The 17,987-nt window shown below is 39.7% G+C and overlaps 1 protein-coding gene across 3 annotated transcripts in view; it reads left to right on the top strand.

Moving 5' to 3' along the window:
* Positions 1-17,987, top strand: part of BBS9 (Bardet-Biedl syndrome 9) — a 235,887-nt gene that overhangs the window by 88,626 nt on the left and 129,274 nt on the right. For all 3 annotated transcript variants that reach the window (XM_079947531.1, XM_079947530.1, XM_079947529.1), the window contains exons 19-20: positions 2,737-2,919; positions 10,972-11,194. In XM_079947531.1, coding sequence (XP_079803657.1) covers positions 2,737-2,919; positions 10,972-11,194 — 406 coding nt within the window. The remainder of the gene's footprint in view (positions 1-2,736; positions 2,920-10,971; positions 11,195-17,987) is intronic.

Genomic DNA, 17,987 nt, shown 5'->3' on the forward strand with positions numbered 1-17,987 from the left:
GCATGACTAAGCCGCTTCTGGAGACCCAGAGCAGCGCACGGAAACGCCATTTACCTTACCGCCTGAGCACTTTGACATGCTTTCGAACTGCAGGAACAGGGACCGAGCAATGGGAGCTCACCCCGTCGCGGGGATTCAAACTGCTGACCTTCCGATCGGCAAGTCCTAGGCTCTGTGTTTTAACCCACAGCAGACACCTGGATATTTACATTGCTGTTAAATCAATATTTAATATTTGCCAAACAGAGGTACAATCTTTTAAACATACATACATACATACATACATACATACATATTGTGTTAGCTGCTGGTTTACAGTCAAATACTCCCGCAGGGCCATTGAGCAAATCAGTTTTGATAGAGCCATCTTAATTGTCCCTCCTTACCTGCAGAACAGGGGTCAACACCTAAGGCCCATGGGTCAGAAGTGGCCCGCAGAGGTCGTTTGACTGGCTCATGAGCTGCCCCCAAACTGAGCTGCCCCCTAATGTGCTGCACTAAACTGGCGCACTGTGGTGCGGGGACTCGCTTCTGCGGCACCGGAAATTGTGTCTGTGCATGCGCAGATGCTGAAAATCACAGGTGCGCACAATCCAGCCCACGTAGGGATCTCCGTGGGACCGATCCTGCCCAGGCAAGATAAACCTTGCTGACCCCTGCTGTAGAAGTTCGAAGGAGCTTCAGCTTCAAGCTTAATCAGTTAATCCATCCATAACAAAGGAAATGTTCATGACTGCCTCATTCATTGACAGCTCCTATCCGCTCAATTTTATTTTCTGTAAAAATGTGTACCCTGTTCTTTTGGTGTCTATGCACCACTGAGAGAGACTGGCAATGGTTAAAACCAACCAAAAAATAATATGCAATTCCTAAAGACAAACAAGCAATATAATAAAAACAGACAAGTGTCCGTCCGTCCCCCAGCACTGAGAAGCCTACCAGCTTCTACTTTCTACCAAGGACAGTTAAGGTAGAAAGGTAGTAAAATGAAACAAACAAACAAACAAACAAACAAACTATGTATCTCCACTAGAGGGTAGTATGGGTTTAAGAGCTCAGACAAAAGAATTAATATACTATTGGTACAGGTTTTAAGAGTTCAGGCAACACACACCAACTGGCAAAATAGGTAGCAGCTAACTGCCTGGTCTGATCTCATTGGGTTCCAAGCTAAGGGAAGCAAAATAACCTGATATTGCAGGGGGTTGGACTAGATGACCCTTGCGGTTCCTTCCAACACTCCAATTCCATGATAACATTGCGCCACACCATTCCCTCACCCAGAAATGCGCTCTCTCATTGGTCATGCCCAGTTTTAGCTCCAAGATGGAACTCAAAACCGGACCTAACAATCAATGGACCATTCACAACCATAGTCCTAATAACACCACGAATTTCCTGCACACACCACAGTACAACCCTAAAGAGGGTTGCTTTATGGGACTCTCTTGCCTCTGGTCGTTATCTAGACGAGGACTGAGCACATGACCCCACTTGCAGGAGAAGAAGATAATAATTGCAACCCAGATTCAGGTGCTCTGAAAAGCTGCTGCCTGTTAATGGGCAGACAGAAATGAAAGCAGGACTTAAGGAGGCTGAACTTTTTGCATTCATCTCTTCTATAGCTGCTGTCCAGCTGCTCCCTTGGGGGCAAGGAACTTTCCTTGAGGTGTTCACCAAGTTAGAAATAGGAATGAAAAAACGAACCCTACTTCCTGGTGATAGAAACAGTCCTACTCCAAATATGGGCTGGATCTGCTGGCTGCTAGTGGGCAGATTGGGTGGGGAGGCTCAAGATGTTAACAGTCTCATTTCACTTCATAAAAAATGTTAACTAAATTGCTTTCTAAACATTGCACCTCAATAATCAATATGTTGCACACATGGAGTTCCATAGTCTATAACCTTCCTGTAAGATAAACAACAGTAGGTTTTGTGTTTCAGTTTTACCTCATAGCCATGTCTAGGAAGTGGAACCAGAACAAGAACATTTTCAATGATTAAAGTCCCACTTCCCTTGGTTCTCTTTCCAATTGCGTTTTTCCACTGATGTCCTGAGTATATGAATGGGATAAAATAGTCTGCCAGTTTTATAAAAAGAAAAGAGCTGGCGTTTTGCTTCAGCACACCTTAAATTTCCTTTTCAAAATCTTTGCATACCAGTAGCCATTCTTGTGCTATAAACATCAGTGAACTGATGAAATGCCAAAAATATCTACAGTTTTGTATAAACCAATATGTGTATAAATAGACTTAGTGAAAATGTTATGATAAACAGGATTAATTCTTTCTGTGCAGAAGAAATTGAGATGATAACCTAATTTACAAATAAATGACATGCTGTGGAAATTACTCCAGAGGGGATACTGTTTACACAGGGATTACCATCAGAGGTGGTATTTAAAACAAGTGTTTACAATTTGTTAAAGGCTATTATGTTACATAATGTACTGAAGATCAATCTTAGGGATACTATATTGTATACATCTAGACAATGCAGGTTCTCTTGTATGTTGATTGTACTAATAGATTAATCACCGTACCATATGGATTTTAAATTATATCTCACAAGAAGATGGCAAATAATAATTCAAAACTCTATCTGGCTTATGTTTTTGGAAAGCAAAGTTCATCAGGTTCTTCTAAAGAAAACTCAGAGTTAGCCAAATGTAATGTTAGTAGTGAGTGCTTGAGAATAGTAAAAGTATACCTAACAGAAGTTTGTAATTCTTGCAGGTAATAGCTCTAGCAGATGCAGCTGGAAAAAATGAAGCCAATATGTTCCAGGCGTTCACAAAGTTAAAAAGTGCCACCCAACTGGTAATTCTTCTGATTAGCCTGTGGCAGAAACTGAGTGCTGACCAAGTTTCTATTCTACAAGCTACATTTTTGCCATTAACACAGGATACTCAAGAGCTGGTAAGAATCTGCTAGGTTTTGTAAAAATGTGGACAAGTATTAAATCTATAATTATCATGCGTTTCCAAGCATGTTCTGTTAACAGTTTTATTTTTTTCTTTCAACTAACTTTTTTGCTTTTGTTTTGATTTAAGGTGGGGAGTGACAGGGGAAAAGACATATTTTTCAAGTGTCTTACTGATCCATACTAAATATATTTCTACTATATTTTTAGCATACAAATTAGTCGTTCCAGCTGGAATTTTTCTTTGGGTTAAGTGTATCTGTATCAGGGTGGCCCTGTCATTACGTAAACTGAAATAGACCGCTTCATGCAAGGGATCTGGGCTGCTGTTAAAGAGCAGAACATTCTCAATTACGTTAGCTTATTTGGAGAGGGTTCCATTTGGAATTTCATCCTGATGCATCCAAATGTTTTGAGTCAACTTTGACATATCAAACCATTTCCTAAAGATGTCTATTCTGTCCCATAAGTACCAAAGTCAGTTCCTTCATCTGGAGACAGCACCTCTTTTTGGTAAAAAGACAGGGTCAGCTGTTGAACTCATTGGCAAGGATGAGCTTCCTGTATTTTGGATGCAGTATTTGTTTCTTGCAGACCTCCCTGGAATTCTACATTCCGTATTTAAGATGGCCTTAACACTTTTTATTTTATTTTTTTCTTCTTATACTTTCCTTTTTAAAAAAGAAGAGCTGCTTCCCTTACTCTTCTCACTATCTAATCAGGTTTCAGGAAGGGAATATAGGTAATTAATGATTATTGGTAGGGTTTGTCCCTAACCTGGAAAATAAAATGGTCTTCTCTAAGCTCCTGAAGAATAGCAAATAAGGCAACAGAAGAGCCTCCCGGTGAATGGGGGCAGCTGGAAGAGGGTCTCTGAAGAAAACCAGTGTGCACAGGCAGGTTGATGTGGAAGTCGTTTGGATAGACATCAAAATATTCACAAAGTACTGGTAATTCAGGTCGTCATCCTTTGCATCCAAGGAGTGACAGTGTATCATTACCTGAACATACTCTGATTTAGTCCTTAAACAAGGTGCTGGGGTGTGAGCAGCATTCTAGGATGAGCCAGGAGCCAGGAGTTGGGATTGAAGAGCAGTCAAGATTAAATAGCAGTTGAGATCAGAGGGCAAATCAAAAGGCAGGACTTGAGAACAAGCTAGAAGTCAGGGTGAAAGAGCAAGACCCAGAAACACACAATATGCAAGAGCTCAGGCAGGCCTTGTTGCTCAAACAAATTTCCACTGAGATTGGAAGTCATGTTATATTTCTTGCTGTCTAGGAACAGTCAATGGCCAGCTTGGGTAGGTTAGTGAAGGTTATTCACTGAGAAGCTGTAGTGACATTCCTTGGTCACATGGCATAGTGGTCAGCAGTGCCTGATGAGGTGCAAATAATCAGATATCTGGGAGAGTTAGACTTCAATATATACAGTAGATTAGCGTTCTTCACTTATTACAAATGCCTCAAACATGGGAGTTATTCTAGATATTGGATATTAATATCCAGCGAGCATGTTTCATCTTCAGGCTGGAATCAGCAAGGATGTTGCCTGAAGACAACAAGACCAATAACAGTTTTTTCAGGACCCTGGAGAGAGCCCAGGGAGCAGACCACTAGTTTGAGAGTGCTTCTTCTCAACAGAACCCTTTTATCCCTTGGCCTGACTACATTTCTCAGTCTCCACCTTCTTGATGAGGAGTGTGGAGTCCTGTAGAGAGAATCCTTTGTCCTGGAGCCTAAACACGATTATAATCCCTCAATGAGTTCATGTAGACATACTGCCTGTGCTGGCACACTGATTCTGCGGTCTGTGAAGCAAATATCTATGCAGAATATTATGTCACTTATCTGGGCAAATGCCTATCTAGAGCATCTTACAGTCAAAAACTGCTAAAGATAACAAGAACAGTAATACAAAAATTTTAAACTTTAAACTACCAAATACATATATTTTTTAACTTAGCTGGTAAAAAAAAATAATTCGGACCATCAGCCAGCTAACAAGTATCACGCCTGCAAGTCCAGCTGAAAAAGGTAGGTCTTTAGGCCTTCTAAAAAGCTTGCAGTGTTGACATTTGATGCAAATCCAATGGAATTCCATAGCTGTGGGTTTGTTTCAGAGAAGGCACTCTCCTTCTCTATGTTTCACATGCACCCATAAAAATACGATGCATGAAAACGCTCATCAGAAATTATGCTAATGTGCACACTGTATAACCTATGTGCACAGTGTCACATGTTATCCTGTGGTTCATTTGGTAGTAAAAAGTTCAGTTCTTTTGTCCACTGTTGCTCTAGAAGCCAGGTGAATTGGATCTGAAAAAGGCTGGGATTTCTCAGATATCTGGAGTGGAATGGTTCTGAATAGTTAAACTTGTAGGTTTTTTAAATAAATCATACAGTCTGCTTGGCCTTCTTTTAATGTAATGCTTTGAGACGTTTTCTAGTAACAACATGGGGAAATCTGTTTGATGCCTTAAGACAAGAGGTGCAATTTTAGTACTTGCCCTTCTGTGGCCCCTTTACACATATATCCCACAATATGCAATGTCACATTCCAGGACATCATATATAAGTGGTGTTGTGATGTGCTAAACTGAAAACCTGAAATTGGAGCAAAAACCCCCAAAATAATAAAATAACTCCCCCACTTGGACGCTGCAATAATTCCATACAGAAGTTATTATAGTACCAGAGAAATCTGAATGTAATTTAAAGAGAAGGGCGTTTTTGGTGTGTAAGGGGATTCTTTTGACATTCCACCAGTATTTTCAGAAAGAGGCTTCTAGCTTGTGTTCAGATTTATCCCATGCAGTTGAGTGGCACTGTGGTCAGAGAGGAGATTCCAGTGATTTGTATTTTACTCTTTATTCAGTTTTACATCATGAGATTGGCTGTATGTTGTAGCAGAATTTTATTTGGTGTAGAATGGCTTTTTATAACATTCTGTATGCTTTAAGCTGTAGAGAAGTATTATCTTCTGCCTAACACAAATAGCATCCTATCAGATGGGTATCTGCTTAAATCAGAAACATGGCTTCTTGTTTTCTGGACATTTATTTGACATATGATTGATTCAGAGTTTAATTTGTATGGTTAAGCATCCTTTATTTGTATGTTTTCATATGCAACAACACAGTTTTGCATTCCTTTGGTAAAGGATTTTAGCATATTGGGTGGGTAGGTTGCTGTGAAGCTGTCAAGCTTCTGTTGTTTATCCAAGCAGGTTAGTGATAGAGAAATCTTCCTTAACACCAAAATAATTAATTTGTGTCTACAGTCACAGTTGACCTTTGATGGCGTTAATTAGATAGGGAAGCTTAGTTTTGAAGCTTAAAGCTGACACTAAGTGGCAAGTCCTATCTGCCCTGCCATCACAGTAGACCTTTAGGAGACTGTAGCCATTTCTTAAGCATAGTCAAAGCAATCTTCTCTTTAATACCGTAGACAAAATTTGCCCCATCACTGATCCAGAGACCTTTGGACAACTTAGATTTTGCTTACAATTTTGTTTGCCTATTTTTAATTTAATGTTTTTGTCTCTTAAAACCATATTCTTATCTTCAAACTAAATAATACAAATTATTGTCTTGGCATTTATATTTTTACCTTCTGTCGCCCTACAATCAATTTCCCTGGGTTGATATAATGTGAAGGGTACTTTTTGAATTCAGCTTCCCTGTCATATACATTATGTGCTGTTTTGCACAGAACAACATGCAGAAGAAAATGAAGCTTTTTTCCCCCTCAACCCAGTAAATGAAAATATTTGTAATTTTTATTTTCTATCAGACAAAAGCAAAATTAACCACAGTTGGCACTTTTGAACTCTGTCTTTTTTGTGTTATTTCCACTAAGACTTGATGTGGAAGCCAAAAGATTTATCAGTTTTTTCATGGTTTACAGGCTTTAAATGGAGAGGTGCCTAGAGAGCAATTTCACTTACATGGAACACTTCTCATTCACCATCTTTCAGAGTTAGCTCACTTGGGCCTAGTGCAAATGTAACATTTCCTGATGGTTTAACCATGGCTGAGAAATTGGTCTAAAATATTTTAGTAATATAATTGTGTAGCCATTTGGGCATGCAGTATTATAATACAATTGGTGTGCTTTAACAAAGTTTATCTTGTGAGTATGAACTCACTGCATTTCTATTCAACTTCATACATCTAATTAAGTAGGCTTCTGCTTATGAAAACTCATGCCAAAGTAAATTAGTAAATTCATGCCAAAATAAGCCAGTTAGCTTCATCTGGGAGATTCCGCTCTTGGCACGACATTTTAGCACAGAACAAGAAGAATGGGATCTGCAAACTAGAAATATAATACCAGAAGAGGAAAGGACCATGCTGTGTGGGTTTTGTGCATCCTATTTTTAATTTTTGTTCCTGCATAAAAGCACTTGTATCTTCAGTACAAAATAACTGATCTAAGAATTTGGACTGTACTTGCTGAAATGATTAGGCCTTTGCCTCTTCCTAGTAGAACTTACTAAATTCTTAAACTCAGTACTTACAAAATGTATGTGACAGCCTCCACCTTGAGTCCTGTGCCGCTAGAATCCAGTGACAAGAGAGTGTAGCCCCCTGTATGTATGCCTGTCCTTTCCCTACTTAATAACTTGCTGCCACCAAATAATGGGGTATTTTTTCTACAAAGTTGCCCTCTTTCAATCAGCCTAAAACTTCCCTGGGTAGACTGTAACAGGTTTATGAAATCTAGTCTAAAGTTTGTTGTTGTTTAGTCGTGTCCGACTCTTCGTGACCCCATGGACCAGATCACGTCAGGCACTCCTGTCTTCCACTGCCTCCCGCAGTTTGGTCAAACTCATGCTGGTAGCTTCGAGAACACTGTCCAACCATCTCGTCCTCTGTCGTCCCCATCTCCTTGTGCCTTCAGTCTTTCCCAGCATCAGGGTCTTTTCCAGGGAGTCTTCTCTTCTCATGAGGTGGCCAAAGTATTGGAGCCTCAGCTTCAGGATCTGCCTCCATGGCCAAAGATGTGGTGATGGCTGCTCTGGCACAAGCAGAACCAACCTACTCATAAGAGTGTCTGTTTGATTGGGAAGGAAAGTGTGTGAATAACTGTGCCCGTCCAACTCTTCAAAAGGGGTGTTCAGGGGATGCGTCAAGTGTTGGGACATCATCTTAGCTTCTGCTTAGGATGTATCCTAGAGCTCTGTTGTGACTTACGAACTGTGTAATCTGTAACTAGATCTGTGTTGGAGGCTGCAGTGAATTCTGGAATAAAGCCTTTAATAATAATTGAGCCAAGAATATGAGTACTGAGTCTACGAGCATCTTGTAGCCACCATGTAGCAGTGATCTACACCTGCTATCCTTATTTAGATGATCAGTCATTTAAACACAGTTTCTACATAGTGCCTGCTGGTGACTCTAATCAGACTTTGGTTGTCTAAAACACAGGTTTTAGTGCTACCTATAGTAATAGCTTGTTTTCAACGAACAGTTGTTCAACAAAGGCAACAAATAGTTTGGGTTCAGAACATAGCAAGGATCCAAATTGTGAATAGTGTGCGAGAGGTTAGTGTATTTTAATGGTGAAGACTCTGAAATGCATAGGCTTTCAATTATATATGGGGTGATAGTTCTCTGACTCAGAGCTCCAAATGGGACCCAACCAGGGAAGCTGTTACATACTGCCTTTTTAAAACATGTCCCAAAACTGTATTTACCTTCTATGCTATTATATTGTTGACCAATATGATTTACAATCCAAACTACTGAATTTTTTCTTTCTCTCTATAATTTCAAGGCACACAGTTTATCAAACAAAATTACTTTCATACTTTCGGTGTGTGTGTGTGCTAATGTTTGCCTACACTGATGACAACAATGTTAGCTCGTGTATTATTCCTTTTTTCATGATATGGGCACATTATTTTACAGTGGCTTCTACCCCCTGCACACACCAGCATACAATATATTATAGAAATATAATTTTGTAACATCACAAAGCTGTTAATATTGTGGCATCAGGTTCAGAGCACATATCTGGGGGAGATGTTCAGACTGTGGGATCAGTTTCAGTTGCTGGGCCCATACTGGCTGATTAAAGTTAGCAGGATTGATTAAGGGAGTGATTAATGCCTTGTTACAGGAGGGAGAAATGTCCATTGCATTCAGGAAGCTGTGGTACACTCACTTTTAAAAATGTTGATGATTATAATATTTCATAGGGACGCAGGTGCTGCTGTGGGTTAAACCACAGAGCCTAGGACTTGCCGATCAGAAGGTCGGTGGTTCAAATCCCCACGACGGGGTGAGCTCCTGTTGCTCAGTCCCTGCTCCTGCCAACCTAGCAGTTCAAAAGCACGTCAAAGTGCAAGTAGATAAATAGGTACCGCTCCGGTGGGAAGGTAAACGGTGTTTCTGTGCGCTGCTCTGGTTCACCAAAAGCGGCTTATTCATGCTGGCCACATGACCTGGAAGCTGTACACTGGCTCCCTCGGCCAATAAAGCGAGATGAGTGCTGCAACCCCAGAATCGGTCATGACTGGACCTAATGGTCAGGGGTCCCTTTACCCTTTATAATATTTCATAAAGAATGAAACGGGACATACAGGCTGGGAACTAATTCCATGTGCTAGGAAGCATGGGTTTGTTTGTTTTTGCCAGTTTCATCTTCTGATAGCATCCTCTACAGTCTGTCTATTGGGCAATAGGAACTGATGTTCAGGGACTTCATGGATTGCAGTGCAAGGCGGGACAAAAAAGCCCCTGTGTGTCCATTGCTTCTCAGCCTAAGTCCTTATCAAGCAGCTTTCATGTTGCTCACAAAGAATGTTTAGAGGGAAACCTGTGCTAGCCTGTAGGAGCTAAACAGGGGTCAGCAAACTTTTTCAGCAGGTGGCCAGTCCACTGTCACTCAGACCTTGTGGGGGGCCAGACTATATGGGGGGGGGAATGAATGAATTCCTATGCCCCACAAATAACCCAGAGATGCATTTTAAATAAAAGCACACATTCTACTCATGTAAAAACACCAGGCAGGCCCCACAAATAACCCAGAGATGCATTTTAAATAAAAGGACACATTCTACTCAGGTAAAAACACGCTGATTCCCATCTGTGGGCTGGATTTAGAAGGCGATTGGGCCAGATCCAGCCCCCAGGCCTTACTTTGTCTACCCATGAACTAAACCAACAATTAGGCTTGTGACAGTAAATTCATTACGGCATGAATTGTGTGTGGGGGGGGATTGTGTATATATGCACCTGTGGGGGGTTTTATTATTATTAAATGGTCGTGAAATGTAGGAAGGACAGCTTGTGAAAGTTACGTTAAACCTTAAATGTTTGCAAAATAAGCATAGTAATCATTCATAATAGCAGTCATTGGTGATAATACACCCATCTCAGATTTGTTGTGTTAATCCTGAATAGGTGTAGTTGCACAGGAAACTGTTGTCTCTCTTCAAACCCAAACAGTCAAAATCTTGTTGATTCTAATTCAGCAATTTCATGCTGGAGTCCCTCTGTGAAGGAATTTCAAATATGTGTGAAATGTGTATGGAACTCAGTTCATGGCCAGAGAACCAACTAGCATTTTCCAGTGGCTCGTGGTATAAGAAGTATATGTGTTTGGTCTCATTCACACATGCTAATTTCTTAAAAATAGGAAAGATAGAACACAACCATTTCAAAACTGCATTTTGTTGTCGTTTAAGGAGCTATTTTGTGTGGAAAGAAAACCAGTATGAAGAACTGAAAAGTTACTGTACCAGAAAAACTGGAAAACCAAACCTGTTTAATCTATTATTGTTAAATACTCTCACTTTTAACATTAACTATTCTGTATATTTAGTTCATTTCTTTATATTTAGAATCCTTAGGTTTTTTTTTTTGCTGCTTGTTTTCATTTTACGAATATGTTTAGTAAATAAGCCCATTTCAGTATCATAATTTAAACCTTTCCCTTTAATTTTTTTTGTTTAATCTTCTTAGTGCATTCTTCTTAGTGCATTAGTGCATTCGTAAAGTGCACGTTTTTCCTTTAATTTAGAAATATTTTTCCTCTTTCAGGGCTGGGAAGAAATTGTAGATGCTTCTGTCTCTCACTTGTTGAAAACATGTTTGTCCAAGAGTTCGAAAGACCACGCACTGACACTTACCAATCAGCTGTGTATCCCCAAGGACACTAATAAACTGAAGAAACACATAACCTTGCTCTACGATAGATTGGCCAAAGGGGGTCGGATGTCTCTAAATACAGACTTTGACTCTCAGCAAACGATGATTCCAGCAGGTAAGCAATTTGATATACATTTGTGTGCATCCTAGTTCAGAAATAAAGGAATGTAACTTTGGTTAGGTTTGCTGTTTAAGTTTCCTATTAAAATTGTCATAGTCAAGAGAAATGACTTTCCTCTCCCCCTCAGAAATTCCAGTGTAACCACTGAATAAATATGCTAGTGCAATTTTGATGCCAAATATTTTTAGAATGGTATGTATTTCTTTGCTGTAGCATTAAATATGATCCATTATGTTTTCCTTCTAACCAATAAAAAGTGGATTAGAGAATAAAACCATTTTCGGCTAACGTTTGTCTAAACTCGATCACTGGCTGCCATATTTCAGGAACATAAATAGACTAATACATAAGTTAATGTACCCCAGATGATCATTTTGTGCTGCCTTCAAGCTAACTGCTAAGTTCAGTTGAAAGGTGGACAAAGACATGCATTTCTTCTTTTAGGAGTTCCATGTATGCACCCAACTGGGGTTTTGGAGCCTGTTATAATGATCTCCCTGAATTGCTTCAAACTGTTTTCTTCCTGAAACTGTTTTCTGCCTTAAGAGAGCAAATGCAAGGAATCTATCCACATTACTTTTCTTTAATGTCTTCCCAAACCTTCATTGTTTTCCTTATCTGATACAATATGTGGGCACATCTAGTAGGGGCTGGCGGAAAAGAGTGATTCACGGCTTGATTTGTAAACGTTAGTGGAACTGCGCTAAGGTTAGATTCCGAAAATAGGCTAGGGAAGTTTTCCCCTGTTGATTCTTCAAAACTTCTCACCAGGTTTTGTTATTGTGGTCTACAGCAATGTATTCCGCTGTCTTGAACAATGGATGGAGGGATAATGGTTAGCCCCCTAACTTCCTTTCAAAGCGAACTCAGAAAGTAGCCTTAGGAGATCAACATGTGTTCACTGCTGATTGATAGTGTGGCTGATACTTTTCAGTATCTTTATGAAACCGTGGAGAGAAACCATCAAGGGCACTGTGTTATCAATATACTGATGATGCCCAGCTCTCTTTATCCTGCTAGCAGCCAGGAGTTAGACAGCTATAGTTTAAGTGTGATTCATCAGGCTCATACTGAATCTCTGCATGGTGAAAGTAACATAAATGGGGAATCCCAATGTTCTTGGAGATATGAGCTTGCTCATTATTAATGGCGTAACTGAGGTCTTGATTCAGCTGGTGCCGTAACCATTCCCCAATTCCTTTTCTCCTTTATATTCGCTCTTTTAAGCACAGCAGAAAAAGCAATACAATACAATAGCTGTCATTAATAGGAGACACACTTACCACTCGGTGTCTAGGAGGGGCAAACACTCTGAATAGCAGATAACTAACCCTTCACTTGATCTATTTCCCAGTGGCCAACATGAGCATACATTTCTATTTGGTCATCATTTAGCCCTGGTGAAAACAAAAGCCGCCTTCCAAATGGCACTACTTGCACTGGAAACCTAATCAACCATCCTCTTATGGATAGGATCCTCCTCTCCATTGTTCTGCACTGAGCACTCTAGTTCGAGATATGGTCAGGACATGGAACCTTGTTTTGATTGGCTCAAGCCCTCACCTTTATTTCCTAAAAGGTAAAGTAAAGGGACCCCTGACCATTAGGTCCAGTCGTGGCCGACGCTCATCTTGGGGTTGCGGCACTCATCTTGCTTTATTGGCCGAGGGAGCCAGCGTACAGCTTCCGGGTCATGTGGCCAGCATGACTAAGCCGCTTCTGGCGAACCAGAGCAGCACACGGAAACGCCGTTTACCTTCCCGCTGGAGCAGCACCTATTTATCTGCTTGCACTTTGACGTGCTTTCGAACTGCTAGGTTGGCAGGAGCAGGGACTGAGCAACGGGAGCTCACCCCGTCGCAGGGATTCGAACCGCCGACCTTCTGATCGGCAAATCCTAGGCTCTGTGGTTTAGACCACAGCACCACCCACGTACCTTTATTTCCTAAGACTGCCTTAATTATCCTGTGATAGAAAACATGAACTGTTGTACCTGGAATTATTTAATATATCCAAAACAGCATGAACATTCTTTCTCCTCCAGCCTTGGACTGAGCCTAGGCTACCTTTACTCTTCGGAGACCTCTTCTCTCAGGATAAGTCTTTTAAGCTTGTATTTCCAAGAGACCGCTTTATTTATTCTTCCTGGATCTGCTCCTTACTTTCCAAGCTTTGTTCAGTCTGTTCAACATTTGTAGCGTCTTCACAAGATTTCTCCAACCCCAGCTAGCTCTCTCCCTTGTTTCCGTTGCATTTTTGTTAGTCTCTTCAGGTTAGTAAGGAACTAGTGGTGTACACCAATTGCAAGATTCAGTTTGTACCCTGATTTGGTGCTTTAGAAACAGCCTGATTCGATCAGAAGTGCTTCTGAGATTTCATTCCCTTCCTGCCCTGGAACCATCTTTAACTTTTTTGCTTTATTTTTTGAAATAATTAAATGAAATTCGCAAGCATGCTAGTCCTTTATCCTCTGAGGAGGATAAATGCTGCCAAATTTCATAAGAAAGTTGCAGTCATTTCTCTGCAAGTTTTGGGGTGGTTAAAAAGGGATCAATTTGTATGGTCAGTTTATATGAAAAGAGCATATATGCATCATAGAGATGCCCTTAGGTAAGGCGGATACCAAATTTCAGAAGGGTTGATGTTGTATTTTTCTGTTCTAAGTGCTTTTAAAGTTGATTTTGGAGGAAAGAACTAAAAGATACTGCGTTGTTCCTAATGAATCCCTTCACTGGTTAGGGTGATGTTGGACTGGCCTGTCCCAAAGCCCTGCTTTTAAGGAAGGAGATCAGTTGTAGCTGGGAAGAGCACCTTTGCAGTCATTTTCCCCAAACCTTTGAAGGATCTTTGCAAGAAAGTGTCTCAGTGCACACACACACACTTCTAGGGGGAAAATGCCTTTAGTTTGAAATAGTTTGTGCAACCACTCATTCCTTTAATATTGCTGTTTATGTGTTTAAATTTTAATTGATCTTATGGTTGGGTTGTTTCCTATTTAGGATTCTGAAAATCACCTTGACTAAAGGATGAAGTGAGAGTAATATTAAATGCAAATATTTATAGGTAGCAAGAATAAGACCGCAAATCATGTTTGTTTTGGTATTTGTGGAAAATCACACACACACACACACACTTCCCATTCACAATCCAAACCATTACATATATATAAATTTTATTTAATAGGCTTTTAATCTTTTAGTCAGTTTTAGACGGCATTGCAAATATAAATAAACTCTGACATTGACTAAGTTGCTATGTAGTTACTTATTTCTCACATAATGCTTTAGGGCCATGACCTTATGAGTCACTCATCACAGTGGCAGAACCTGATTAATGTTATTATGTTTTTACTTTATTGCCCATTTCATGCGTTATGTTTTCCTAGTATGTGGCTATTATGCCCTGCAAGAGAGCAGCTAAATCCAAAATAAACTGACCTGGACATAGCTGACAGAGGTCAGTTTGGGGGGGGGTTGGGGGGGAAAGTATGATAGACATAATTAGACTTAAGATAAGCTCAAGAGGGTTTCGTCTTGTTTCTTCAATAGAAGCAACATTACTCTCCTCATACCAGATAGTAAAATACTTTTAAAACTGAAGGGAGTTTCAAAAGTAGTTTGTGATTTGGCATTGGAAGGGGGAGGTCTGCTGGACAAAGGGGGGGGGGTACTGGGTTAACACAAGCCCCTTAAATGAATCTTAGGAGCTATTTGGATCCCATCCAATGTCATTTAGTACTTGTGGTGTCTTTTCCGATTCAAGTGGGCATGGGTAATGTAGATATTAATGTTAAGGTTCTATATATGTAAATAAGTATGAACTTACTGGAGGAAAAGTGTTAATAAATCGCAGTGTGCCTTCTGGGTAAATGGACAGTACGTGAAATAAAGTTTCCATTATACTCTTTGCTCAGTTCCATTCAGTTTTCTTAGTCATGCTGGGAGTGGCTTTGCAAAAATTACTTTTGCAATGTAGTTTATGACACTTTGAAGGCCAGTTTAGTATAATTAGTAGGAGAGGAGTGAAAGATGTTCAGAAGCCATTCTATGAATGTAATGATAAAGATCTACAAGTCACATCAAAATGTGTTTTATACTGTGTTGCCTTTGGCATCATCTTAAACAGCTGGCTTAGGACGGAAGTAAAGGGGTTTGAGGAACTCCGCCAATCATTAGTATGGGTCAAGACTGTATAGGCTTTGCTGAAACGTGGTTTAGACCACCCTGATGACTCCTTGTGGGTGGGCAAAACTTTTTTAAGGTTAAGTTCAGTGAATGAATTCTGAAAGTATTTTTAGTAGTATATTTTGGTTCCTTCTTTTTATATTTTGTAAGCTGCATGCAGTATATGGCAGCTTTTAGATGTGTTTGGATAGCTGCTTTTTGCAAACACAATTAGGGAGAACAAAATAAAAAAATTCCTTCCAGTAGCACCTTAAGGACCAACTAAGTTAGTTCTTGGTATGAGCTTTCGTGTGCATGCACACTTCTGAAGAAAAAAAATTCCTTCCAGTAGCACCTTAAAGACCAACTAAGTTAGTTCTTGGTATGAGCTTTCGTGTGCATGCACACTTCTTCAGATACACTGAAACAGAAGTCACCAGACCCTTCTATATAGTGAGAAGGTGGGGAGGGGTATTACTCAGAAGGGTGGTGGGATGGGGTGATTGGCAGATAGCTGTGATGAGCCTGTTGACGACTCTTAACGACTGCAATAGGTCTTACAGGAAAAAGCAAGGGGTGAGAAGGTGAAAAATGGCTTTGTCATGTATAATGAGATAAGAATCCAATGTCTTTGTTCAGACCAGGTCTCTCCATAGTTTTAAGTTTGGTAATAAGTTGCAATTCAGCAGCTTCTCTTTCCAGTCTATAGACACGGAGTCGCATGGGTCACGTGACTCACACAGGAGCATGGCCTGGAAGATGTGCATCCTGGGTTTGCTCTGGAGGGTACGGTGGCACCATTCACATAATAAAAACTACCACAGAGATATTGACATTTTCAAAAGTTGAGGGTTCATGGCTTGGCTATACTTGGCTAATTGGGACCAGTGTCATAAATCATGCCTTGAAATTCTTCTCCTCAGAATATATGCAGTGTGCTCCAGTGGGTGTTATTTATAGATTTTCTCACTATAGCTATATTATCTAAAATAAATAAATAGAGGTATTGACCCATCAAATTTTAAATCCTAGAAGAAGCATATTTGAACACATGTTCAAAGACTACCGTATAAAACCAATCCATTGATCATTAGTATATGGAAGTTTATGAATGAGGCTTTCACTGAAACAGTTATTAGATTAGAATCCTACTGAACTGAGTAATTCATTTACAAACATACATTGAATCCTTCAGACAGTGAAATCCTATTAAAAAATTTATTGACTTGGATTTTTCTGTCATCCAAAACATAATTCTGCATTCAGCTTCCTGTCACTCTATGACTGAACTTTCCTCATATTTTCTTGTAATTAATGCAACTAATCTTATATTTATTTGCTTTGTAAGCCTTCTAATGTGTTGCAGTTTTTTTTACACCGCTTCTGGTATCTCACTGTATAAGGAAAACAAGGGCTGGTGTTAAGAATTCACATTACAGAATTCTGAACAATCCTGTTTTCTCTCACCTTGTGAAGTAGGTATAATGTGAGAATTAGGTGTGAATGCTAGTCTCTGAATTTATAGCAAAGGGGAAATTTGAACCCCAGCACTCCCAGGTTCATGTTTAGCATTTTGTCCACTAGGTTTAAAAAGCTGTTCACAAGCTCAGTAAACAAATATATTAATTATATATGTACAATATGTACATATTGAAAATATGTACCTCAGAGCCACTGTTGTAAATATATTGTGCATTTCTAAACATAGTATTTTCTATTAAATATAGTATTTTCTATTGGCAAACAAACATTAAAATTTCACTGATTATATAAAATATATTCTAGTTTGAACAGCCAGAGCAGCTTTTGTAGCTGGAGTCAGTCAGGGCTCTACTCTTCTAGGCCAGGTGGAAAAAAGCCAGCTAGAGTTTCAGGATCAGGCCTTGCACCTGCAGCAGGAGCCAATATCTACAGATCAAAATCTGGAATAAGTCTTGCAAAATCAAACAGAGAGCCTCTGTAGCTGGAGAGCATTGAGGACCTGACGTCCCAGGCCAGGTAGAAATAAACTAGGTCTTGCTCTGCTTACAGCTAAATGTTCTCTAAGTAGCTATGGCTACATTTTTTACCTCCTGGGCCAGGAAGAAATAAGCCAGACAATGTGTGAATTGAATTTACACACTAGTTGAATGACCAGGCCAAATATTTACATTATCCAAAGTGCTTAAGAAAATTATTGCAATCTGAATCCATCTCTCCATCTCTCCTGTCATAACATCTTTTTTTTAACAGATACAATTAATTAATCTTAGAATTCATAGATCAGACTAGAAACTTTAATTTTTAAGATGGAAGGGGTTTTATTTATTCATTTCAGAACTTTCTTCATCTAGTGTTCAGTGCTGTGTTGAAAACTTTAGCATAATTTTTCTGAGGGCACCACCAAAAACATCTCTCACACATGGAAGTTCTGCAAGAGTTCGGCAAATTAAATCTTATTTTCGTAGTATTTGCTTTGAGGGTTTATAAAATGCTTTATTTGTAATGGACATGTTTTAAAACTTAAGACACTGAAAGATGATGCAATTTCTCTCCAACATGCACTCCTGCAGCAACTGTTGCCAAATACTTGAAATTTAATGTTATGATTACGGGTATTGAACTTGGCATATATCTTTCAACAC

This window comes from Podarcis cretensis, assembly GCF_951804945.1.
Source record: "Podarcis cretensis genome assembly, chromosome: 12".
NCBI lineage: Eukaryota > Metazoa > Chordata > Lepidosauria > Squamata > Lacertidae > Podarcis > Podarcis cretensis.